Below are 26,977 nucleotides of genomic sequence, written 5' to 3' on the forward strand. Positions count from 1 at the left end.
TGTCGTTACAGATTGAATGAGAGAACATTCCTTTAACTTGTCCCTGTTCAATATCCTATCTGGTAAATCAACCCCCATCGTATCGAATGTCACACTCGGATACGGTTGTGCAATCTTTGCGTGATTGTTTTCTTTTACTTTTCTTGAAACATTTCACATATCACAAAAACTTCCCCCCATGACAGCTGTCAATTATCAGCAGTTCCATCTCAGTTATTTTGAGCTTTTGTGAGATATTAAAAATAATACATTTTTTTGGAAACAAACACTTCCTTTAGATACAGAAAAATAAACTAAAAATAATCTCATATTATAGCATAAACTTTGCGGTACACGTCATTGACATTAATCAACAAATTCTTCAAGTTGATTGTGCACATATATTAATCATATGGCGATTAAAATTCTGTTTGTATCAAACAAGTACATTAATCATAGTTAATTCTTGTAAGTTGTCACGCCCTATTTGTACAAATTGATAGAAAAATTGAAATATTTTTTCTCCTCTAATATGAAGAATTACACCACTCGCTCCAACAGTGCGTTATGTCTCATATATAGTTCTTCTTGCCTTCCGTGTGCGCGAGATTGTTCCTTGTTCACTCTGTTTTCTTTCTTTCTTTTCGTTACTTTTTTGCAACGATGGTGAGACCCTTGGGTATATTGTTATGTTTACCCTGTGTTAGCTGCGTGTATGATACGGGAACCGACGCGGACGGAGTATGCGTTTGTCAGTTTTTCCATTTCTATCTGCCTCAATCAGATATCCATTTCAATTGGATACAATTCAATTCCCCCCCAATACTTGTATCCCCGTTACCCAGGAGGAGGTAACCTAAAAGGGTGGGAGAAAGAAAAAGCCAAGTTGTTTATCGTGGCGTGGTTTGATTTGGACTATTATTTATTTTTCGTTTGAAGCTTGACAACTTAAAGCTTATCGCAATATCGCTCCTAGCTTTAACACCTTTCTTTCGGTTGTTTGGTTGTTATTTTACTCCTTTTGTTATTATAAAAATTGTGTTTCGATAAAACACTCGTAAATTATATGTAAGTTGTGTAAGTGAAGATTAAAATAATTAATATTCTTTCCCTTTTATTTCTGCTTGCAACGAAATACTCAAATTATATTACAAGCTAACTGAATTTCGTATGTCTTAACTTAACTCCAGGAAAGCATACGAATTGTCCCGAAATTTATGTTGTAACCCGCTACCGATGATCGGATCTCTTATCTATTTCCGCTTTTACACGCTCGTGAAAATATCAATAAAAAAGACATTAGTTTAATTGTTTTCGGTACAGATTTCCAAAGTATCCCACTCGTCTGCCATCATATCCATCTGATTATATCGCTATAGATTGGAAAATTTCGGCAGCAATAAATAATCCGATTTCGATCATAACGCTTGGTGCGAGGAGAGTCAACCATGACGAACGTTTTGTTTCCGCAGTTAGAAGACTCCCCACCGTCCTCCGTAATTCATCGCCAGGGGGTTGGTTTTCTTAAACGACGAACGAAACTCGCGTATGCCAACGGCATTATGAAGATGTAAGGAAACGTACCAGACACATTATGAATACTGAATCTACCACCAGCTAGCCGATACGACAGTCTGCCTATAAAACTGGCAACGAAAATAACGATAAACGATATCTTTTCAGCCACTGTGCGTGCCTACGTACGTACGGCTTTGGATGGGTGGCAAAGTTGCGTTCGAAAGGACGAAGATCTATGGCGGTTAGATGTCGTTGCGCATGACTAACGACAGATGGCGCCCGGTTATACGTTGAATAGGTCGTGAGCATTTGGTTAGTTCTGTGTATATTTACGCCTGTTTTACTCAGGAAGAACGAAAAAAAAACAACTCACGCACTCCTTCATACTGAATTTGAGCTACACTGCCAGGTCGAGCACAATCACAAGTGGCATTTGAAGGCAGGTAGCAAGCGATCTTTATCAAAAAACCATGAATGTAATTTTCCAAAATGATGTTTCATAAATCTATCCGAAACACACGTGCGTGTACGAGCACATGAGAAACGGTTCGATAACTTCTTCCATACTCACGATTAGTAGCTATGCTTCGGTAGTTTCAGTACTTTTCTTGGGTTTTTGAATTTTGATTCTCTGCTCGTTCAAGTGCTGTTTCACCTGCTTGAGAATTTTTGCAGAATGTTGAAATCGAACTGTATGTAATGATTCGTGGGATCGACAAAGAAAATGTATCTAATTTTACTTAAAAAATCATAACTTTATTTGGGGTTGTAAGTTTCATAATTCTCCCTTAATAAAAATAAACAATTCAAAAGAAAAGTTTATAAGAAAAAAAAAGAATTTTTTTACTTTCACATAATCTATAAGGCATAGGTCTATGTTTGCAGCAATAAAAAATAATTCTCCACCAGACTCATATCTCATACCAATGGCAAAATACGTACCAAAGGCGTCGCTCTGACGTACTTGCAATGCCATCGTGGCATGACCTGTAGAGATTAGTTTTGTTCAACAGTGGAAATGTTTGTTTGTTGTTCTAATCATACATTTTCAAAACAAATCTCTTTTTTTCATTTCATTTCTTCTAAAGTGTTTGTAAGGAATAGTTTTAACACATGGTTAAACGACTTGTTATTTTAATCATTTCACCGTTTGTCGGTTTGTTTATTTGCTTTACTATGAAAAAGAAGCGTTTTCTTTCGCTCGTCTTAGCATTAGTAAGATATTGGTGGTCACATAAACAACTAACCAATAATCAATAATTGGGGAAATCTTTTTTTGACACTAAAAACACTCCAATCGGTGATAATCCGCTCATCAACGATTTGCAATCGGATTATCTGTAGCTCCAGATGAAAATTGGCGCCCACCGCTGGCATCATGCTGAGAAATGGTTCCGTCCACAAAAGCTGCTGCTGGTGGTTGCCGTTGCTGGTTGTTTTTGTTTGTTGCTCTGTTGATTTGTTTCGTTCCCTTCCCTTCTTGGTGGTGATAATGGGCCCACTATCAACATCCGTCATGGAATGATAATGTTTACGTTTAGCTAACTTAATCCACTTCACTTCACTAGTGAGCTACTTGGCAAGGTTGAACCGGCACGAGGCATGTCGATAGATCTGGCTTTCCTACTAACTTCACGGTTCATCGTATCTTTCGCAATGCTACCGTTTGTTCTGTACCTTCCGTCTTTGATAAATGGATTCGTTCGCCCACACGCGACACGCGAATGATATTGATTCTATATTCTAATTATATTATCGTATTGATATTTTGATTTTCTTCGATACTTTAAACTTTCATCTACGCTGCCTTACTTCATTAATAATAATTATATTTACAAAAGGCACTGTGCATTAAGTGCAGAAAGGTGCAGACAAATAATGTTCAAAATATCTCTCAACTACATAGGTTTAGTTATTTTATGCTCACCCATCATCATAAAAATCATACTCATTGCAACATAAAATCTGCTGTCACTTGCTGCAGAACGTTTTACTTCGACTCTAGACCAAAAAAATGTAGAAGAGAAAGTAGGACGAAACTGCGAATGCTGTACCAAAAACTCCAGATGCCATTAATTTATAACTTTCGCTGTGCAAGCATCGGTCTGAAGTATAAATGGACCTGAAGAGACGTAACAACCGGTGTGGCACAGTAAAAGCTAAAACATAACTTCATTTCCGAGCTGCTGCACGAGCTTCCATAACCATAACGGTTAGCGAATACACCCGATTTTGCTTTTCGAAAATACAGAACACTGTCGCTCTTCGTCCCAAATTTTATCGTCTTGTTTTGGCTGTTCCTTTGCCCTGCGAACGTGCAGAATTTTCTGGCTGAAAATACATCGTATATGTACCGGAAACGAATTCTGGGGCTCTGGTGTGCGCTGAAGGTGTTAAGCAGCTAAGGATTGGTGGATTTGGTACGTTTTCGTTCCTCCATTTTCCCGAGGTTTTCCAGTTTATTTTGTGCTATTGCCGGTTTTCGGTGTATGATTTGTCGTCTGTTTGCGTGGGTGAAAACTGCTAACGAAGAGAAATCGCGCCCATCAATCCAAATAGAATATCAAACAATTCTTCTTTCGTAGCAGGAAAAAGCCGTAGATAGAAAGTAGGTGTTTTCGTTTGGTTTTTAAAGGTTAGATTTCCTGCTAACGTTCCGAGCTGTTTATCGATTTTCTACGAAATGTGTTACGTTTTCCGCAATACATTTTCTATACTGAAATTTCGATAATTATTTGAATTATTCAGAAATAGGAAAATATTCTCACGGTAATTATATTGTACCAGATAATATTTTCAGCCATGTTTGTGAACCAGAGATTCATTTATCTGTTATTAAACAATTTTGCATGATTACAAACGTTGCATTAAAGTAGCTTAATACTGTCTTAGGCATTTCTTTGGTTTTGTAAAATTATTCCTTTTTATAGGAAAATGGAAAATGATTTTTTCTCTCTCATCTCGGCAGTACAAACACGCTGAAAATGTTTGTCAGATGCGCACGACAATCATGCTGTTGCATTCATATAAGCATCTGTCGTCGTTACGATGCTGTCGCCTGCTGCTACCGTCCATGTATCAACCCATTGGCTTTCTTCTGTAGTGGTGCATTCACCGACGCATATTCAATTTCAGGCCCATGCCGCGCAATGCATCGCTCTCCGGGCTGTACCATTCGTGCCTCTAGACACATGCAATCGAATGCACAGAATTAACACCATACTTGCTCCGTGTGTTTGTGTATGCGTGTTGCGCGTCAACTGCAAGTGCAACACGTGACTTGGTTTGAACCGGTCAGGGGGGAAAATGCAAAAACAAACCCACAACCTCGTGACCGGTAAGTACTGGATAGTGTCGGTACGGGAATGACTGTAGTCGGTGGAAACGCGACAGGAAACGATGGGCAGGGTGTGAAGGACGATGCCTTACGGCCGGTGCATTTGTATCAAGAACGCTCCACGGTGAACGCGCACCATCGCCATAGGAGGCCGCGAGACTCACGAGCACGGTGAATGGAATTTTTTTTAAATAGATTATTTGTCATTACGTAACGCAAGCGTACGCGACCATGCCGGCCGCGTATATAGTACGGGTGTGCTAGGAATATGAGTTGTAGTAGTTGTTTTCTTATTGAATCAATTCATGTTCCCATCGTAAATTTTCCAAGATCAGTAGTTCCGATGATGAATCAGTTTGCGAATATATAATACAAATGAATATCGTCTAATACATAGTAGATATTTGCCTTTAAAAACGCATTTATAAATTACCATCAACAATGTAATGTTGCGTGATAAAGAATTGTTTTCAGTATCTTTTTCTGTCTAATCCAATATCTGGAGTAAACACAACCTACGAGAACGCCCCTCTTCCAATCTCTCATTTAAATATGGTATATTATCTTGGGCTTTGATGAATGTTAGAACAAACCCTTTGTCAAACATGCTCACTTGCCCTTTTTGTTCGTCTGGCCGGGAACAATCGCGAGCACCAGACACCTGACCAATAGCGAAAGTGGATACATCAAATTCCACACTTCCCACAATGCCAATGAAAACGCTGGGTGGTATAAGGAAATCATTCGCCGGTGGGGGGTTTCTTTATTTCACCGCTGATTAAAAGACCGCGACCATTGTAGAGGATTTCGTTTCAGTTCGGGTGTCGAGTATCACTTTCATCGCTGGCAGCTGGACTTGGAATTGCGCGCTACAGGCCCTATGGAGAGTCTTATAGGCTTGTAAACCAAAAAGGGAGGAGGATGTATTGTATGTAACATATTTTTTTCTCTTTTGTTGAAAACGACCGGTTTCATAGTATCAAATTGCTGTGATTTTTGTTCAAAATCCGTCCGTTAGTCATTCTTCGGACCATCTTGTTATCAAGAAATATATTTACATGATAGTTACATTGACGGAAGTGTACTATGACATATGATATTTTTTTATTTTACATAGCACATAAACACGACTCTTGATATGTAAATGAAGTAAGGCATTGCCCATATATACGTCTTACTAAAATAATTAAAAGAAACATAATTGAACAAATTGCTTTATAAAAACAATTAATGTAATGCTTTTCGAACATCTATGATCACCACCAAAACCGCAAATATATATAGTACAGTATGAATTATAAATCCAAAAGTTACCGTTTCCTCAGCATGTAAACATATATTTCATGTTCAAATAGCTCCTTTTCACACAATCTGTTTCAAAACCGAATCCACCCACGTAAATGTGCGCATATATCCGCCTGCCCGGTTTTTGGGACAGGATATCTTTGTGCATAGTTAATATCGTTGAGCATCAAGGTGACAACAAGGTCACCCCTGCATCAAATGCATCACGAACCTTCGCTCGAGACGCTGTTGACCTGTAAAGGTGCTATTCCTTGCCTCAAATTTTGTATTCGTGACATTTGCCGTGTCCAACATGCAAACACAACATTTTCCCTGTTTGGTGGGGTTATTGAGTAAACCCTCAGGGATGGTGCTGCTCTGCATTGCGGTTTTTGGAGAAAGCTACTAAGGCGTTTTTGGTGACTCGTCAAAGTATGTTTCCATTTTTCATTGAATTTGTACCCAGCTAAAGAGTAACCCAATGGGATTATATCCTTAAGCCAAAACGTACCATAGTCCGTCAACTTGACTGGAAAGATATCGTAAAAAACAAGAATTTTGGTCTAGAATTTGTTCAGCAAAAAAACTTAAGCATATATAAATACTATACAACTGAAATCAGCACGAACAAATAATTAAATAATTTAATTTATATATATTTTTTAATGATGTTCCCCATCCTTTCGATGTTTTAGGAACATGTAATTTGCAGTTCTCCTTTGTGTCATGTGGACCAGTGGACTTTCGAGTGGAAAATTTTAATCATTGACCGCATGTCACAGGTGTTCATAACAGAAAATATTAATGAGAATGAAAACTAGCAGCAGTTGTTACGTTTCCCCCACCCTGTACAAAGCACAATACTGAATGCCTGAAGCATTCTGGTAACGTCGTAGATAATTGTACATGTTCCATCCGCTTAATCACAACCAGATCTCCTTGTTGTGTTAATAATACTTAGTGTTTTAGTTTTACCCTTTTTTTGTGCAACCAGTATTGCTAAACGTGAACGATCTTGGAAGCCAAAAAAAAGCGCTCAAGCACTCGCAAAGGACAACTGTCAGGAGAAAGTTCAGTTTCCTGTCGACAAAATATCTCCCGGCACTGTAGCTGAGCAGCAGCAGCAACAGCAGAACCACAAAAGCAAAACGATCGCCATCATCGTTGTGCTTATTATTATCCTTCTAATCCTACACACATTATCAAAAGACAGCTCCATTTCGAGAAAACAGCACGACCGAAAGGATAAACAATACAAAAATAATACTGAGAGGGAATAGAAAAAAAGCACAATACCACACCAAAACGATCGGATGAACGAAGGATAATTCCTTTGTGTCACCTTTGTGACAGCGCAACGGTGAAGATTTAGAGATGTAGTTCAATTACCCAATCCGTTCTAAAAAACAAAAAAACATGGTAAAGGATGCATGCGGGTTCGGATCAGTTTGCTGCACATCCTTTTTTCGTTTTGAAGGGAGGAAAAAAATACAACAACCGACTGCTGACGCCCCGAAGGCATACCAGATAAGGTGAATTTTGTTTTCCACATTTTCCGATGGTTGTTGCAACCGTTATTTTTTTTTTCTTCGCCCCCGAGTGAATGCTTCCTTCTGTCCGCCAGAGCCATTGCACCGAGCTCTCTAATGCATTGTTTTATTTTGCTTTCGCTCCAACTTTTAACCAGCGCCCTCGAGCGGGGCGGGGGCGAAACATTCGTCGAAAACCCATCCGTCAAGGATAACAAGCCAAACTCGTTCGATTCAATTGAATAATAAAATCTTCGTGCTTCGATCAAAATCATGCTGCCACTCGAGGCGTTCTGTGTTTTTTGCTCTCAGCGGGCGCTTACAGTTTTGATTCTTTTTTTTTATTTTACCGATCGCTGCAAAACGGGAACCAGATAGCATGCTATCGAACAACATTATGCTGACGTTAATAAATGTAAATGTTATTATGACTCAAGCATTTGCCAAGGCATCGGATTGATGGAAGTGTGCTTCCATCAGTGGGCAGTGGAACGAGTTTTATACCACCATTGTATTGCATTTTCTCTCTCCTCTAATAGTAGCAGTATTAAGCAAGAAATAAACCTTCGGTGCATTTTTAGTACAAAAAGCATCTGAAGCGCTGGAAACATTCAGCGGGAGCCGAGAACTCTTGATTAGCATTGAGATTGATTTTAAATTGGTTAGTTGGTTGTCCTGCCCTATGCACCAGGGGTACTCCCGATTTGCTAATGTATTTCGCCAGTATGGTCCAGTCTCTAAGGGGTGGTTTTTTGCTTATCTTTGTAGCGATCGCTGGAAACTGAACCGTTTTGTTTGTTCGTGGTTTTATACTGCGCTCTTAAAATCACATGTTTTATTCAATGCGGTGGTGCGCTTTCATCTTGCGATAATTATCCACCACCATCTGGTATCTAACAGAAAACGTTTGCTAAAAAGTGGAGAACAAAATTTAACATAAAAAAGATGAAATTCGGGTAGGTTTTTCCCCCCATTACGTTTTCTTTGTTTGTTGAAATTATTCCTAATGTAACGCATCAGCTCCTTTATGAAGCGAGTAAATATTTAAGTTCCTTCTTATGTACACGAAATGATATGAAGTTCATTGCATAAAATTCCTGTTCATTTGTTTCACGAAATTTGTACATGTTCCACCAGCAATGCACAAAAATATAACTTCACACCATCAGAAAGAATGTCCGGTAAAGTGACGCGGTACCTGGTGACGCGGTTAAATGGCTTCATTAATTTGATAATTAATTTCAAATAGAAGAGTAATTACTATGCTACGAACTTTCATCTCACAACCAGGTATGGTCACAGGGATAGAAATACCATGCAGTTACAAATAATTAACTTTCTTCAACCACCTTATCATTCCCCCCCTTCAAAACGTGTTCTGTACTTCCTTTCTCGCTACGTCACAAGGTACGGCCAGTTGTCATCGTTTTGTTCGTGTTGCGAATTGCTAATGAAGCAACTTAGCCGCTCATTGCCGTCATTCATTTTCGCTACATTTGGTACGTAAAGCAACGTAACAAGATAAAGGAAATTTTGTACTGCTTTGTTTTCATTTAATTCTCCATTTACTCTGGACCGAGAAAAAAAAGCTTTAAACCAAAACATTTTTATGTTTCCCATTCACCCAAAACGCATCGGTTCATGCAGCCTTCCGCAGCTAATTTGCTTTAATCAATTGTAATCGTTTTGCAGCAGATGAGGATTTGGTTAATGATTTTGCAATTACTGCGGACATTCACTTTTCCGTTCGGAATATTATCGAAAACAACAAAAAAGAAAATCCTCACACAGAAACACTTATCTGCCAGTAGCAAAGCACTAACGTCACTGGTTGGAATGTCGAATGCCGGCAAAGGTTTTTGGATTAATAATGAATTATTTATTCGTATAATTGAAATGTAGCTTGAAAAAGCTTTTTTGGGGATTGGAAATGTAAATAAAAAGCAGGGATGTGCTACCGAATGGTTTTCCGGTACAGTTTCTTCTTCACCGTACCTCACCGGGCAACTCTTCGTTGGTTAATTCTACTAGAGATCGCAGGTAAAACCTGATCCTTACACTGAACCGAAGCGTGCCCATTTGTATCAAATCCCTGCATCTTGCAAGGATTCACACACCGTCCGTCGTTTCGGTTTTTGGGGGTGAAAGTTTTCCACGCAGAATTATAGCTTCTCATTCTCGATACATGAATGCTTTTGATATTCGTTGGCATTTTCTTTTTTTCTTCCTCCTCTCCGTTTTCCTATCAGCTAACTCCTTGTTGGGCTGAGAGTTAGGATGCCGCCTGCTGTTGTTGCCCAACGGGCAGAAGCAACCGCTGCACCGGGTTCTGATAAATCCCCTACTAATGGCAATCTAATTAATGGGTTTTATTTATATTAACCCCTTTCCAACGGTTGTGCTTTCATAAATAATATTTTAGCAAATTAGTTTTTCCACTCGCGTGGGACTATCAACCGGTCGGGATGGATGTGGTTTTGCTATATATATTTACCGAAGTGGCACAGGAAGAGGTGGCAAATCAAGATGGTCCAGCTTTCTGGTAGGTAAACCCTTAACCCACCCTACCAGACAAGGCGCCACTCACTCTACTCGGAGGTTGAGAACAAGAAGTCTCGTAACCGCAAGGAATCAGCGAACAATGCACAGAGCGCCACAGCCACGCCAACCACAAACCATCTGACACATCGGTTTTTGCAATGGACCCAGTTGACGTAAACGGTGAATCCAATCGGTGGTGATGCCGTCCCTTGCGTCGTCCCTACCAACAAGAGCATCCAAAAAGTTTTACCGAATGCAGTCTTGAACAGCACGGTTGATTAAATCGTTCATGAAGCAAACAAAGTAAAGCTCAGATGTGCTGAAGGATTTTAAGTTATCACGCAGCCATGACGGCAACCGATCGGGAAGGCAACCTTCATCATCATTATCGGCGAGGGTATCGAACAAGTAGTCCTCCCAAAGGTATCTTTCCGAACTCTTTTGATAAGCGGTTGGAATGCACTGAAGTTTTTGGGACTCATCCCACTGACGGTGGTTGTCCAAAAAGTTACGACGAACGATACATCCTGTGTCGAAAAATGTTTGTCGAACTTTGCTGGTACGAAGCGTTGCATTCGTCAAACATTGGGGCATCTCCCGTCGAAAGATTGGAAAGACAGTGCTGCCAATTGCACCCGTTTTTGGTGCTGTTGTTTCGATATGCCATTGTACTGCAGTAACGACTTATGTCACACCTGCTGAGAATAACTATGCTGAACTTCTCGACACTACTGCTAAGATTCGCTCCAAAAGTCCCCCGTTGTTGGAAGCAGTCGTTAAAATCATAGTGGTTTCACACGTTTTCTCCATCAAATGGTGTCAAAACTCGCTCACCACAGGTAACGGCTTTAGTGTTCCTTTCACCTATCTAACACGAGTGCCACCAGTTACCAGTCACGTGATGGAGATCTTGTCCTAGCTTCATTGGGTGAACACGCAGAATAGAATACCGTTTGGCATAGGTCAAGATGTAGGGCGAGCGTGTGTTGTGACCCGCTCGAGCGGGTTGAACAGAAAATGCAGCATCTGCGGTTGAAAACCATTGAGTCCAAAAAAGTGACACGTATCCAGCACCTCTACCTGAAGCCTTCGATTTGAAAGTATGAAATAATTTTTAGCTTTTCTATCTTTATATCAGTTCAGTTTTGCTGAGCTATTTGGTTGGGAGAGCGTAGCAAATCCAACTTTCAAATTTACCTTTGTGCTGCATGTGGTACGATGGTGTTTGCCATACCTCTTCAGTCTACCCATTTTATGTATACTGTTCGACTTATTGATTTATAAATTGAAGCTTTGCTGTGTGTTTTTTTTCTCTCTTCTTCATTATTTAAGACCGGTGAGTTTTCAAAGATGCAAACTCCACGACGAAGGGAGTCCACGGTAGGAATTTCCATGTTTGTACAACTACGTCACATACCTGTTTCTGGTGGAATAATGCCAAACAGATCTGCTGGTCTGTTAATACTGATACGTTGTTGTTCTTGTTTTTTTTTATGTTTGCCCATGTACTTCTTTCTCCATTTCTGCATTATGCTGCTGTTTCTTCAATTTCGTATTCCTTCCCATTCGGTTTTGATTTTACTTTTGGCAACCGGTTTTTTGATTGGGTAATGGTGCTGTATAATTTTGAATCATACGATGATCGCTGGGTTGTTGACAACCCGCGCTAAATTGGAACAACTAATAAGGAGTGCACAGACTGTGCTGCACAACATTGTGGATGTAGTTAGTTGAAAATGTTGTGAAATTTAATACATTTCTTTGACACAACATTTATCAAACACAAGAATGTTTTATTGCAATAGTTATTTACTTATTGTTTATGTTTCATTTTTGGAGGTCTTTCAAATGTGTTGTAGGCTATTAATGGTAATGTGGCTATTACTTTCTACACCATCATTTATTACGTTGTAGCGTACTGTATGTATATTGTAAGTACCGGGAAATAAATTTCTCCACATGAACAGAACAAAATATTCAAACCCTTTTGTGGTTCTTCCTTGATTATAATCAAACGATTCCTGTCCGCTTCCTGTTTCGATAAACTAACGCCACACACCTACCATTAATGGGTCGGTGAGAAGGAAATTTATGGAAGCGTTTATTGATGATGGGTGGTCGACGGCAAGGAAAGGTAATTTCTGTGTACTTTGTAAACGTTAAGCTGGTCCCTATGGAGGAATTTCCCTCTTCGTTATTTCGTTAATTTCATCATCCTCAGAAGCTTATGAGCTCTCCCTGTAGTGGAATAAAATATAATGACAACGTGTGGATGAGATGTTGCTATTTGTCGTATTTCGTTGATTTTGTCGATTGAATGTAGCAAGGAACGCTTCTAAATATCACTATGTCCAGTAACGGAAGACGAAAGGAAAATTTGTTACAGTCATAGAATTGATTTCCAATTCAATATCCCTCCAGGTTCTTGGGCAGCACCGTTGTTGATAACAGCTAGGATACAATATCCGTCGGTAGCATTAGCAAGCAAAGTGCTGTTGTTTGTGCTAGAGCTATGAGTTTAGGTCTGTAGTCGTTTCTTCCGCTTTCTTTGGACATTGTTTCGTGTCTTACTCCTCCGGGTCGTGGCCACATTCCTTTTGTTGCCCCCAGAAAGCGAAAATGTATTTGTGTTTTTGGGAACTTCCCGTACCATCGCCGCCCTTTCGTTGGCAATTTATGGGTAAGGTATCGATGTTTTTCTATCGGTAATTTGACATTGGAATTATGCAAGACGCCCTCGGGCGTAGGAATGAAAGTGGATTTCCATCGAATATATAGCTAGCTTGGGTTGCGGGGTAAGAACCATCAAAGTAATGGTATTGCCTAGTCAAATGTATACCTTCGGGTTGCCACTAGTGTAATAGAAGGTGTGAACTAATAAAAGATTATTTCGTTATTAAATACGATTGAAACGCATACTGAGCAGAACATTTTTTTGATGTAAAATAACTATTTCGACAAGAAAATTAAAAGCTTTTGCTTAAATTTGAAGTAGCACTTCTTATTTGCCATTGTTGTATTTCATCTTACAATTTTGAACCGATCTTCGCCGGTACTCGTCAAGAGAGCATAGTGTTGTTTGAAATTTGCTGTTCTAAATTTAATACTAGCAAACCTCAACATTATTGGGGAAGGCCTTGAAACACATGGCACGTGCAGCATTTGAAAGTGTTCTGAAGAGCTAACTTCTTATCGGACAATTTATGATCTTTCGTAAATCAAACCATCAACCGGACCTTCGCCAGGGTCTTTCTATGTTCATTTGTTTTATGTTGCCATCATCGTACGTCCCATTTTATAGAGTTAACCGGATCGTTCGTTGTCTGTTTGCGTGTTTGATAATGAGTCAATTATGCGTAGCTTCGTCTACTGCGCTGACATGTAAATTCTGTGAACGGATCAACATCTGCACGTGTCTCAACGATTATCGAGTTTGAGATTCTATTCTCAAGGATTTTGTTTTCTCTTGCGTATAAATAGTAATCAACTTTAAACGAAATCTACAAGTGTAAGATGATCGTGTATAAACATTTTTAGAACACTGTGGAAAATAGCGTTAGTGACAGCTGTCGAGGAAATGTACATATTTATGTTATAATTATTGTATATTTCTCGATTATCTAACAATATCCTCAAAAAAGATGTAGATATTAGTATGTTGTTTGATACCGTTTCATACCATCAGATAAAACTAATGAACGAAACTCCGTCCCGCTTTATGCCAGGTTCGGCCCATCAACAGTTTTGCCATTGAATATCGTTTATCCATTTGCTGGTGGGTATGTTCGATATCGTTTGTGCCGTCCATAGGTGCTTAAGGTCCATAAAAAGACAACTCGAAACCAACTGTTGGCAAGGGACACAAATATTTCCCCAGTCATCAATCTCAATTTTTTGCGCTTTCATGCGAGACGTCACGTATGGCGGCTTTATTCCATCCAAACGTATGCCCCCTAGTCATTCAGTATCTTTCGGGTACGGCTGGGTACGGTCCATGTACTGCCGTTGCCATTACCTACACATGCATGTTTTGCGTCTGGGATGGAGGTATTGCGAACAAGAAAAAAAAACACGCATGCATATCTCTCTTTTCCATCGTTTTCGGTGATCTTTTTTGAACAAACTGTTGCAACTGGTTTTGGTTCCGCGTTTAACTTCGAACTCTCGATTCACGCTCGTAATTGTGAACCTGACTAGTTTTGTTCGATTTTTACGTCAGATTGGTGAAATACATGAGCAACTTTTACAGTGACGCTTCCGCACGATGTGACTGATGAAACGAAGCTAACACGTGTGCTGCGTGTTTTGCAGAATCATTTCATCATTTTTCATCACTTTTACACACTAATGTGTAAACATTACAACCGATTACTCATAGCTACGCTCATTCGAGTCTCTAGCATTAACCGCTAACAATGGGACCGACGTTGCCGATTCGATATTGTCATTACTATTAGAAAAGGTTTTGTGAGCAATATAGTTAACCTAGGTTTTTGCGTAGACAACGTTGCTTTCATGGTTTTTACATGAAATATAAAAATAGAAAACCATCTTTGCTATAATATGCACTTAATGTAACGAACAAGAAAAATCAATTAAATGCATTTATTTTAGGTCAGCTCCGGTCAACGTAAAGCAGAGTAGAATTTTAAAAATATTCTATTGAAATTGCATCATAAACCTCTTAGTTATGGTTTATTGCATCATTTTAAAGCTTTATTTAGAATTTCTTTAATAGCGTCCCTTCGTTTTATTACGTTCTTTGTTATACCATACCAACTCTTTGGCTATAGTACTACGGTGAGAAAAATCTCGATCAATCGGAAGAACTGTGTGTGTGCAAAGTGTCACATGATGCAAACGCACAAAGGAAAAAGGATTCGACTAGCAATTTCTCGCGCTCACTCTTGCGCCTTCTAGGCGAAAACTCCGAGCAGGCGATCCCAGAATTTCGGTTTTTGCACAGGGTCCCAGGGGTTTTTCTTGGAGTATGCCGTCCGTTACCAGCACACGTGTCCGCTTGTAGCTATTTCACTGGCACACGCGATCCAAAAACCGAGAGTGAAACTGGCTGATGATTCCCGCACCCAAGATTGAACCCAGTTTCTCCAAAGAGCTTCTCCTTTGAGGGGTTTTCCCTCTCTGAGCGGCTGCTGCCAGAAAGTGAAACCGGGTCGATTTTTCTATGCAGCGCAAAAATTTTCCTTCGTACTTTAGTGTTGCTTTATCGTACAGACAAACAGACGATCTTGCTTGCTGCAAGTAACCGTCCCTTGCGTCCCCCTTTTGCGGATCCCGTGCTCAGGATGTTTTCCCAATTCCAGAGAATAGTGGCGCTCTGGAATAAAGCGATTTTTCCCACGGTTTCCCAACTAGAGATGTTTTGCTAGTGGATGTGTATTCAACATTCCTGCACACGAGCAAGAGAAACAGAGAGTTTTAGCAAAACAGAGTGAGAAATAAAAGGGAAACCAATTCCCGGGCTTGTGTTGGGCAGTATGACACAGAATTGTTATTAACTGTTAACAAATGTAGAATAGAAATGTTTGACGAAGAAAACCAAAGGAAACCAAAACAATGAGAGGCCACAAAAACTTGTCAAACAAAAGGAAACCTACCCTGTTGGTGAATATCTGAAGGATTTTTTTTGGTTTTTCCTTTATTTTTCATTTACATACACATAAACTAATTGTTGTAGGAAAGCTGATACAAGTATAAATTAAAGACAAGTAATCCGATCTGGTCGAATAATGACGAAATGGTGGGCCTGATTGACGAATGTGTTGTGTACTACAGAAAGAGCATCCCCTCCCATAATGCCCAGCATGTGTGCGCCATCGGGCAGGGGTGCGTGCGAAGAGAATTGATGACGACATAACTGCCATCCGGTACGCAATAGCATAAACGGGCGGACTAACCAACACACCGACAACCGACGTCGAACCGTACAGTTTGATGACGACATCATCGTGTCGGTTTTGAGTCGGTTTTGTGGGCATGATATCGCGGGGGGTGGCGCTTAACCGTGAGCAGGAAGAACACCAAAATACACTGGCAGACGGGTCCTAGACGGGAGGATATCAATAAAACACACCAAAGCTGCCGGTCGCAGTGTGGCGGTGAGCGGGAAAGGAGCAGCAGCACCAAATCTTTGGAGCTTCGTGCTTCGTGTGTTGCACGACACAGTCGAAGTTTGCTTTCAAACGAGCAAGCGCCAAGTTGCACGTCTTGCCCGATGCTACAAACATGTCCGTTTTGCGTTTGTTTTTTGGAGCACTCTGTATCGCCTCGGATGATGATGCTGCTGCACTTGTCACCTTGCCCGTTCCGTTCTGTCCGATACTCTCGAACGTGGCCGGCCCCTCCACCATATCGCGGGCCCATTCCGACCAGGCAAAGAGCATATCAACGGATTGGCCATCGGTTTATTTTGGTGTGCGTGTGTACGGCGCGCATCGCGCTCGTCGGTGGTCGTTCATCGTGGGGCAGCATACGCAGCGCAACACAACACAACACAATTTTGCTCGGGGCTTTTCGTGGTGTGTGCGTTGATGTCGACGGCGTGACCACACGAACGATGTTGAAAAGCAAATCTATCGGATCCGTTCGACGTTCGGTTTCAGTCGAAATCGCGCCGCAGCCAGAGCAAGTTGGGGCCACTCTCGCTCCTATATCCGTTGTTTTTCCGGCCACCGGGAATTTCTTCGTTCGGTTTTACGTACCCGTTTACGTACGTGCATCCAGTACGTACGTTTTCCCACATTCGCGTGCGTGCGCGTACATGTGTCTCCGTGCGTATTGCGTGAGTGTATGGTTTTTTAAAGTTTTTTTTCGCAAACCAAACCACAACTTAAACGCCCCGGCAAATTAAACCGAAACCACTAGTGCTGTTCAATCTCTGTCGTGAATCCCGCTCTCCTGATTCTTTTGATTGCAAAGGCCGGTGTGTATGTGTGTGCCAAGCAGCGGACAGTGGGCTGCTTTTGCCGTCGTTCCTGGTTCCTGTTAGCCAGCGTTTATGATTTCGTATGGCACGTATACGCGACTCGCCAAAAAACGGCCAACGTTTCACTGCCGCACCGCAAAACCTGCCCACGAGAGGAAGCATCAGCATAACAAGCGAGATGATGGCGTCGGAACGATCGTTCCACCCAACGTCCCTTTAAGTGACGAAGTTTTGCTGGTGCGTTCCACGGGTTCAGTTTTGTTACTTTGCCCCGATACATTTCCTGTTCACACAGATTCACGTTAGTCCGTGTCCCCCCGCACTAAAGTTGGCTATCTCACCTTCTCTCGCTCTCCGTCGTATTGCTCTCCGTCTGCTCATCGTTTAACACTTTTTTTTCTTCATTGTTGTTGCAAATTTTGTCCCACCATTTTGCCGGTTTTGCGTTGGGGTGGTTCAGTATGCACCGCGAAAGCCGCTCCCATTATTATCTTCATTGCGTTTGCCTCTTCTGTTAGCTTTTTTTTCACCCCCGGTTTGCGTTTAATGGCGAAGCTTTTGCGTGCAAAATATGCAATGTGGCGATGACAGATCTTCCGATTGTTTCCATCATCATCATCATCATCATCATCTTCGTCGTGGCTTTCGGGTGCTGTCAGTGTTCGAACTCGGTACCGGTTTCGACGCGGGAAAGGGGTTGTTACATGTGTGGAAAGTTTCTCTTCCCTCGCGAGAACAATCGCCCGCAAAAAAACTGTGCATTCATCAATACCAAGTGCGGATGATCGGTTTAGTTTTGTGTCGTACAAAGGTAGCGCCGATGGTTAAATAACATTAGCAAAACAATTCTATTTGCAAACAAACGTCGTTCAACTTTGTTACCTTTTTGGTGTAAAAAACAAATCACCCCCCAAAGTGTGTGATCGAAGATGTAACAAGAACGTTCGGTGACGGTTTTTTGACGGATCAATCTGACGTGTGCAAAACTTCCCAAAAAAGGTGCCAAAAAATGTCGCTCATTCGTCATACAGCCGTGCAAAGTACATTAATTAATCTTTTACGGCACCAGTCTCGCGCGCATTCGTGCATTATGTAATGGTGTGGAAGATGAAAAACCAAGAACAAAACAAAACACTCACCCATCGCCGATCACCGCTTATGCAAGTGTGCATCGTGTACCTAAGCGAAGTGCTGCAATTTCTTTATGCTGCTACCAAAAATTCACGAACCGTAGCTGAATGTTATTGTGGGGTGTGTTTTACGGTTTTTTTTAATTGTACAAAATTTTACAAGTTCATCGATTGTGTGACACTCTTTTGTTGAAGTTGTGAATGTGCAATTGAATGCAAACGACAAATGCAAACGTCGAATGCTTGTTTGTGCGCCTATTCCGGTACAAAATAGAACGCAAACATAAACCTCTCTCTACTTCTGGTTGAGTTCGATGGGTTCGTGATGAAGGTGATAATGAATGAAAGGTGATAATCGTTAAACGTCAGTTGATTAATACCTGTGCCGAAGAAGAAGGGTGCAATAACATTATCAAACATGCAGTAACGGTTTCAAGTATCTATAGTGTTGGTGTGTGTGTGTGCTTATTTTTCCCTTACGAGCAATACGTAAAAACCCCAAGCAAAATAATAGTAATCACAAATGTAAAGTGGACACTGTGATGGATCACGTGTATTGTAGGGAGCGTGATGCATTTTTATGCTTCATTGAAGGCTAAATTCGTAGCAATATGTTAGAATCCATTTACGTAATCGTTCAGTCAGATTATTTCGATTAAACAAGACTTTTGCTACAGCTTTCAAAATGGAAAACAGTTGTGCAATTAGTTGATTTAGAATATTTATTAACGTACAAATCCCCAGTATAGGTAGTAACTGTTTGAGCAAAAGAAAATGCATTGGGAAAAAAGTATCGACCAAAAAATTCTACCATGCACCACCACCACCATCAAAGTCGATGAATGCTCTGCCTGTCGAAGAAGGTGGATGCAGTTTGCATCTAGCGTTTGCAACACCGAAAATAGATTACGCTTTAAAAGAAAGGAAAAGAAAAAACACAAGCTCCTGATGTTTGCTTCGGCCTTTCCTTGTTACGTAGTGTTATGCTCGTGTGCAACTGTGTGTGTGTGTGTGTGGGGATTTTTTTTTTTGCGACGTGGTCACAGGCCATGAGAAGGGACCGGATTCCTTCGAATCCGCACAAACCAATCAAACCGAATCGGTAGATCGAAACGTTTTGTCGGATTTGTTCAATGCAATAGCGCCAGATTGTGCGTTTTTGTGTTGTTGGTGTTTGGTGTTTCGTGGCAGCCTGCCGTTTGCAGCAAATCCCTTCCAAATATGTGATTGTCTAATTGGTGACGATGCTGGGGTGTTTCAATTACGTGCCATTTTTTTCCTCTCTTCTTACTCGTCAATGGTTCATGCAAGCTAAACAGCCCTTGCAGCACTGTTGTTGATGAAGTGAATGTCTATTTTTGGTATGCATGCCCATGCGGCAGCCTCCAAACATATCCTTAACACGCATTAAAACCAAAAGTTAACGAAGCAAAAGTGGACCCTCCTGTTACTGCTCATTATATGTGATTATTTTAACTAACCCCGAGCTCGATCCAACAATGTTAGAGACAGCATATGATCCGTTTTTTTTCGATTAGTTGGTATTGAAGTCTCACCAGGTCACCAGTACCTGATGAAGGGGTTCGCCAATAACTCTCTCCCTCTGGCTAGTAATTCCGCTATAGCGACTGGTTTCAGAACACATCCTTAGAGGCACAGCACAGAAACATAATTTCCAGAACAATTTCCAACACAACTTCACTTTCTGACGAAGACGAAGACGTTGCCGTACGCGAGAGAATCTAGCGAACCGACGATTCGCCTTCCTCGTCGCGTGATTTTAATTCAATCATTGCGAGTTACGTCGTTCTCGGGTCGTTTGTTAATTTCGTCTTGCCAGGGGTTGGCGATGTCTCTCGGCAATTGCGTGCCGGTATGTATGTTTCCGTTTAGTAACGATGTAATGTTGTTCATGGACAACGATACAAAACACGGCTAGCGAAAGTGTACAAAACCCCAACGGACACAACGGACATATTGGCTTTACGAGATGATAACAGATAGAAGACTTCGGAAGGCTGATAAGTTTGTTGAAACGTATAGTTCTATTGATTTGCCGTACCATGAGGTAGACTGATCGGTGCAAGAACTTAGAAACTTTTCCATGTTTGCGTTCCTTTTTTTTTAATCAACGCACCAGCGCTGTAATCAACCGTCAGAAAATTTACTGCCTTACCGATTAACTTTATCGCTTGCTTTCCTTAATCAAAGAGAAGTCAACCTGGCTTCATCACACCTTTTGTCGACTGGTTCTTGATGAAGAGGCAAAACGGAGCACGCGTACGCGTTGGGCCAAAAACAGTCCGCTTCAGTGAGGGATAATGTTTGGAAACTCTTTAAATTCTCGTCAGACACGTGCCGCAACAACTGTCACGGCCGCAATTATGGTTTTGCGATAAATCAAAAGCACCAAACCGGTTCCCGGTGTTGGTTAATGTTTGGAAAATGTTAATTTTCGCAAAGCGTATCAAATTTGTTTCTTCCGCCTGCGTAAGCAATTGATGAGACCACAGACAGATTTTCCGGCTGAACTTTCGCAAAACTGTGATGGATGGGTTGCTTAAAATCTAGACTTGAGAGTGTCCTGGCAATGGCTGATTTTCGCAATATTTTCATCACCGTCAAATTATTCAGTCTCTGTCTTCTCCAATGGCAGAACGAGTCATCAGAATAGCGATCGAAATAACTTTTACGCTGTTCTACTTTTTCGTGGAGTGGAAAAATATTTACATATCCGGTTTGGCGTGGAACACATTACGATTGCTTCATGTGTTTTTCTTCACTTGCTGTTAATGTTCAGATGCCCGGACGAAATACATCTTCGCACTGTGCTGTGCTTCAATTGTTTCGATGTCGGACTTCTGCGGGTCGAACCAGTACATGAATTCAGTTCCTTCTTCTCATCTGCGCCTCAATTCGTCCACAACTCGCGACCCGTATTACTCTCGTCTGCTGGGGGTTTCTACAGAGCACCCTACCGACCATTCTACAAACCTACACAAAATCTGGCGAATGAAGAATGGGTCCCTACGGTGAACCTACAACGAAGATGCAAAGAAAAGCAATTGAGCAGAATCGATGATGTGTTGGTAGGAAGAATAAGTTGGAAACATGGCACAAGATTGCTGCAGCGTTGATAACTCTGCTGACCCTTCGTCTATGGGGTCTCGCGCACCGGATGATGAAGAAGGTGATCTGACCCCATCGTGTACCATAATACACAGCATACTACGTCTCTCTTCACTTTGGACGAGAGTCCCCGTGGCACCGTCTGTTGGACGGAACATCACTGTTGCGAGTTTGTTTCTCGCGGGTACCTCCATGGATTTGTTGGAAAGATTGCAGTAGGTCTTATGAGGCAACATTAACTGATCAAGACATCGTCTCCTGTAATGGTTTATATATAAAAATAGGTTTTTGGTAGACAACCCTAAACCAAGAACTATGTTTTGTTAGGTTCGCTTAACCGTTTTGTCTAAGCTTCGAATACCAACGATTAAGATTAGAAGCAAATTGCCAAAAAACCTGCTTACATGTCTTATCAAACACAACCAAAATAAGCTAAGACTTTGTAGCCCAAGTTGGGATCGTATCACGGAAATTTATTGAAAACTTATCTGTTCAATATTTTTACCCATTTTTCTATCGCCTGCCAATATATTTTTATGTGTGTTTATGTTCAGTAAATTAAGCGATAAAACGTACAGGTTTTCTTATCAAAACAACCGTGCATTTGATGATGTTGTCATTTGTTTGTTTTGGTTTACACATTATCGTGTGCAATTTATACTTTACTCACACGTACTCATTGTGACAGTACATTTTCGCTATCTTCAAGACCGTAACTACGCACTCTTCCCGTAACCGGCATTGTCGTTTTTCGACTTCTAAAAGTCGGACGCGTATCGTCCTCCTACGGGAGAGTCTCGTTGATCGGCAATTCCATTGGACAGGGTTGGTTTTTTTTAAGGTTTGGTTTGGTTTCTGCCATCTCTCATATGATTACCATCACCTCCATAAACAATGAACAGTGCGAATTCACGTTAAGGGAATGATCGCGCAAACAGAGCGTCTATTTATTCTAACGATTGCTCTCCACTTGTGCTCTCGTGTGTGTGTCCGCGGCCGCACTACAATTCCTCACAGTTTTTACGCAATCACGCGGACACGCGGGACAAAACAGTACGGCGCAAAGTGGTACTTTATTTGAGCTTCCAGTTGTGAGGTGATTTTCAACTCAACTCCTCGTGCGGTTAAGATTCGTGGGCGCGTCCAGTGTGACAACGTCATCCGTGTGCACTGCTCAGGGGGTTCTGTCGATGAAAAGTGGAGGAAGAAACGAAGATTTGTTTGCGACTGAATTGCAAAAGCTTCGCACCGTGATTCAACGCGGTTGCAATCTCGACTGCACGTGCTCAGATCGTATTTAGCGGCGGATAACAACAATTACACGATTGACGGCTAAGAATGCTGTACAACGCAACTGAAAATTTGAATTGTGTTTATTTTAAATGTTGAGCGTTGAGCTATACGAATACAAATTTGTAGTCTACAGGGAAATGGAGAGCTTTTACCTTAGCGGTTACATCACAGAAGCATGTTTACAGTTTTTTTTCTTCTACACAACACCTTCCTGAACCACCGTTCGAGTTAGACAGCCATGCAATTACCACCTTCTCTCGTGCATTGTAATGTTCGTGTAAATTTAGAAACGCTTATCCTCCTTCGGCATTTGTTTCGCCGCGCAGGAAAATCGAACGGTCAAGCAAAGAAAGAAACGCTATTAACCAACAATGCATGCTCGCGTGCTCTAGAGCCAGAAATCGCGTAGCATACCGTCTGGCGACATTGAACTGCAATGATGATTGCATCTGCAGAAAGGTAAGGTGCGATCGTATCACCTCGACACGCGAAACCGTTCGGCAGCCATTGAAACAGAAAAAAATAACGGTGCCAATGACGCTGTAGTGCAGATCGATTACTTTAAACACCACTGAAATAAACTTTTGGGTGTGGGACGTTTGTTAAAAGCAAAGGGAAAACCTTACCCCAAGGCCAAATGTGCACTCAGCTTGATTTCCGTCATTTGGTGCAAAGTTACAATTTTTTTGTTTGCTGTATACTTTTACTACCGTTACGGCTTGTAACGCTTCGTTGTTGTTTACGAAGCTTCGCCGTGAGCAAACGTCACAGTGACGTACGTGATCTACGCCATTAACGCATTTGGTAAATATTATCTGATCATTTTGTTTATAAATAATCACACCGAGCAGAGTTATCAACAACGCTCTCCATCTTCAATCAGCAAACTTTATATTAACTATTACAAATTATGCACATATGATGTTGGATTTTGAAGATTTCTAATCTTGTCCGTTGTTGCAGAACATTTTTATTTCTTCACATGTTAAACAACAGCAGGATTATCCTTTTACATTATCGCACCATCGACCACTGAAGATGATTTGCAACTTTAAAACATGTTCCGTAAACTTATGACCTCTAAATTATCGATAATCATTCAGGGAAGGTAAACACATGCTTCACACAAATACATAAATCGTTTTCACGTCACTTGAGTTTAGGATTTTTTCTCGTTTCGATAATTTATGGATAAAACTGTTCTTTGTTCATATGTCATTCGGTTATGGTCCGATTAGTTTGCTTTTTAGCTTTGAGGGATAATGTACACCAATAAAAAACCCTTGAGAACAGAGCAATGGAGGGAGGGGGAGTATGCACTCAACCTTCTCTTCACATCGATCAGTAAAATGTATTCAGAAAAAAAACGCCGAACACGAAAAACACGCACAAACCTTTTTATAAATAGCTTTCTCATGAACGAACGATCGCGAGGAGGAAATGCATATGTGAAATTAAAAAAATATATATAAATATAGCCCATAAAGACGAAGCATTTGAAATGTCAGTGGAACGAGTTGGTTGCACATGGTTGTAAACGAACAGATGGTATCCGCGAGAGATGGTGTTTAATTTGAATAAAATTCCAATTTTTTCATGGAACTGATTTAAAAAATATCTGGATAAAAGATTGTTTTTTAATGTTCGTAAAAAAGAATAATGTCTAATGTCTGCTATCAATCACTACTCATATTTGTATTGAAAACTGAAAAAAAAAATTTGAAGACCTTGCGATCGTTACAGATCATGCTTATAACAACTAAACAACAGCCGTACACACACCAAGTTGCAGAACTCTTCCAAAAACCTACTGACCTGTGCCAAAACAGAACCGCACCATGTGGCTGTGCCCTGTTGCTTTTACTGGGGCTGACCCCAAAGTCGAAATTTTCACCGTACATCGACAGATTTTTTACTCTTTCCTACCAGTTTATTCTTGATCAAAACCAGCTTCACCACAAACGGCAGGCACACGTTGCTGAAGCGTGCGTTGTCATTTTTTTCTGTTGTTTTGTTCTCCCTCAGACTCTCTTTGCTATTTTGATGTTTTGAAAATTTTGCATTCTCATGAGCCATCCTGGCTTCGACCGTGTCCCCTTGCATCCCTCTTCTTCAACACAATTTTCCTCATCTTACCGCCCAAAAACTGAAACGGTATGTGAAAATTTTCACGGTGAAGGACACCCGATGCCAATGGCCGCTTCTATCATTGTCGACGGTTGTTTGGAACTAAAGCGCGCTTGGTAAATGGTGCGTCGGCTTTTAGGTGCGAGGGAAATTCAACGTTTTCTTTTCTGTTTTCGCTAGCCATGTAGTAGTTTTCATTCTTCGCGCCATAACTGTCGCGTTCGAGAGATTTCTATAGGTCTATATTCATCGCATTTTACACAAGAACGCAGCGCCACTTTTGCCGGTTAGCTCAGCTGATGATGTTGCGTCCCATTGGGAGAACGACAACCAAACGATAATCCACCGTGTACGTTGTTTTGTTTATTTGTTTTGCGGTATCAAAACCGCTCATAGGGGACAAACAATTAAAACAAATTTTGCACTCAAATTTGAAGAGAAATATTGAATTGGTATGTTATTCCCGCCGTAGACTATCGTGAATGTAGATATAAACATAGTTTCCTCGTAAATTGGTATCGAAAATCAACATATGTATTCAAAAAGCGAAACAGAGAATGTGAGATAGCCGATTGAAGAGGTAGCAATGGTGGAAAGCACACAATTTCCATCCTTCGGTACAGTATCGTTAAATGATTGTTTCGTCAACTGTCAATTATTACAGTGGTGTGGAGAACAAAGATGACATTTTATCGTGCGCCCAACTGGAAGCACGCCAGCAACGTTTGTCAGAAGAAGCAGAACAGTGTACAGAAAGCGGTAATAATAGTGTCGTGTGTAGTAGCAGCGACCAGTTGTCAATTGAACAGTGTCCAGCAGCGATTTCTCTGCCGTGCGTCGCCATCGCTGGTCTAGAGCAAGTGAAAGCAGAACAAACAATACCAATCCCAGTGCGTTCGTGCATTGCTGAACCATCATCGTACGTTGAACTTATCGCCGCTAACAGTGCTGAACAGGCGAAACGGAACGATCCGTTGTTAGCTGCAGGTGGTGAAAAGGTGTTGTTGTGCGTAAAGAACGATACGTCGGCGATAGTGTCGAGTGAACCCGTGCAGAGTACCCGTATCCTGCGCGAGCAGAACAGCATTCCGACCGTGCCGAAACCAACATCAACCAGCCGTCCAGTATCGGTAACGGCGTCAATCTTTACCAGCCTTCCGGCTGGTGCAAGTGGTTCCGGTGCAGAAAAATCACGTGCTTTTAACAAACCATCCGTCAACGGTCTGTCACCGCAACAGCAAGCGTCGGCGATCGCACACCTGCAGTCCGTTACGGCGAAGCTGTTCGTAACGCTTCCTCCGACAACCGGTGGCGCTAGTACGACAGGCTGTAACGTCGCCGGCACTGGCGGTGGAGTCACTGGTAGCAAACCTCAGCACGCCACCGAAAAAATATTCGCCCCACGGACGGAAGATATGAATAAAGGATTCTTGATGTTCTCCGAGGAAGAGCCTGGATTGACCAGTAAGTATAATTGTTACGTATGATCATTTCATATACTTTACCGAAAATGTGTTCCTCCTACCGCTGGCCGGTAGATCACTTTTCCGGTAATAAATTCAGCGTGCGAATTGATTCCCGTTCCCATTTTTTGAGGGTGTATCATTGATACAGAAAAGCAAACGTTCCAAAAGATGCTTCTCACTAAATCCCCAGGCATCAATTCTTCAAAACCACACGCAGGAAGCACACAGCGGTTATGTCATTAAGCATTCTCCTCCTTCTCAAGAAATCTCGCATTCTTCGCCATTTACTTTTTTTTTGAGGAAGTAATATCCTGCTGTGACAGTAAAACGGTTTACGGAAAGGATTTTCCTTCAAGTTTGTTCATATTTTCTTCTTTGTAGGGTATCGTGGTGTCGGTCGCTCTCTTTCTTGCATAATCTAAATTGCGCTTTTTTAGCTTTACCAACATCTTTTTTCGTTATACGCTAAGACCATCTACGATTATGTCCGGTTTCCTTGCTCCTCCTATAACGTCCATACATTAAAGGGAAGCCCAACCAACCTCTTGAAAAATACGGCACCCCCGAGGATGGAGCTCCTGTTTCTATTTAATGAGCCAAAGCGATGATGGGTGGTCGTCGATCCTGCAGGGAGAGACCGTTACTGCGTAGCGCGAACCCTCCCATGGATGGGCTTGCTTGGTTATGTTTCTTATCAC

The 26,977-nt window shown here is 41.3% G+C and overlaps 1 protein-coding gene across 1 annotated transcript in view; it reads left to right on the forward strand.

Moving 5' to 3' along the window:
• Positions 1–26,977, forward strand: part of LOC125764666 (protein similar) — a 107,890-nt gene that overhangs the window by 56,321 nt on the left and 24,592 nt on the right. Inside the window, exon 7 of the mRNA XM_049429108.1 lies at positions 25,478–26,277. Coding sequence (XP_049285065.1) covers positions 25,478–26,277 — 800 coding nt within the window. The remainder of the gene's footprint in view (positions 1–25,477; positions 26,278–26,977) is intronic.

Source organism: Anopheles funestus, chromosome 2RL (genome assembly GCF_943734845.2).
Source record: "Anopheles funestus chromosome 2RL, idAnoFuneDA-416_04, whole genome shotgun sequence".
NCBI classification, from domain to species: domain Eukaryota; kingdom Metazoa; phylum Arthropoda; class Insecta; order Diptera; family Culicidae; genus Anopheles; species Anopheles funestus.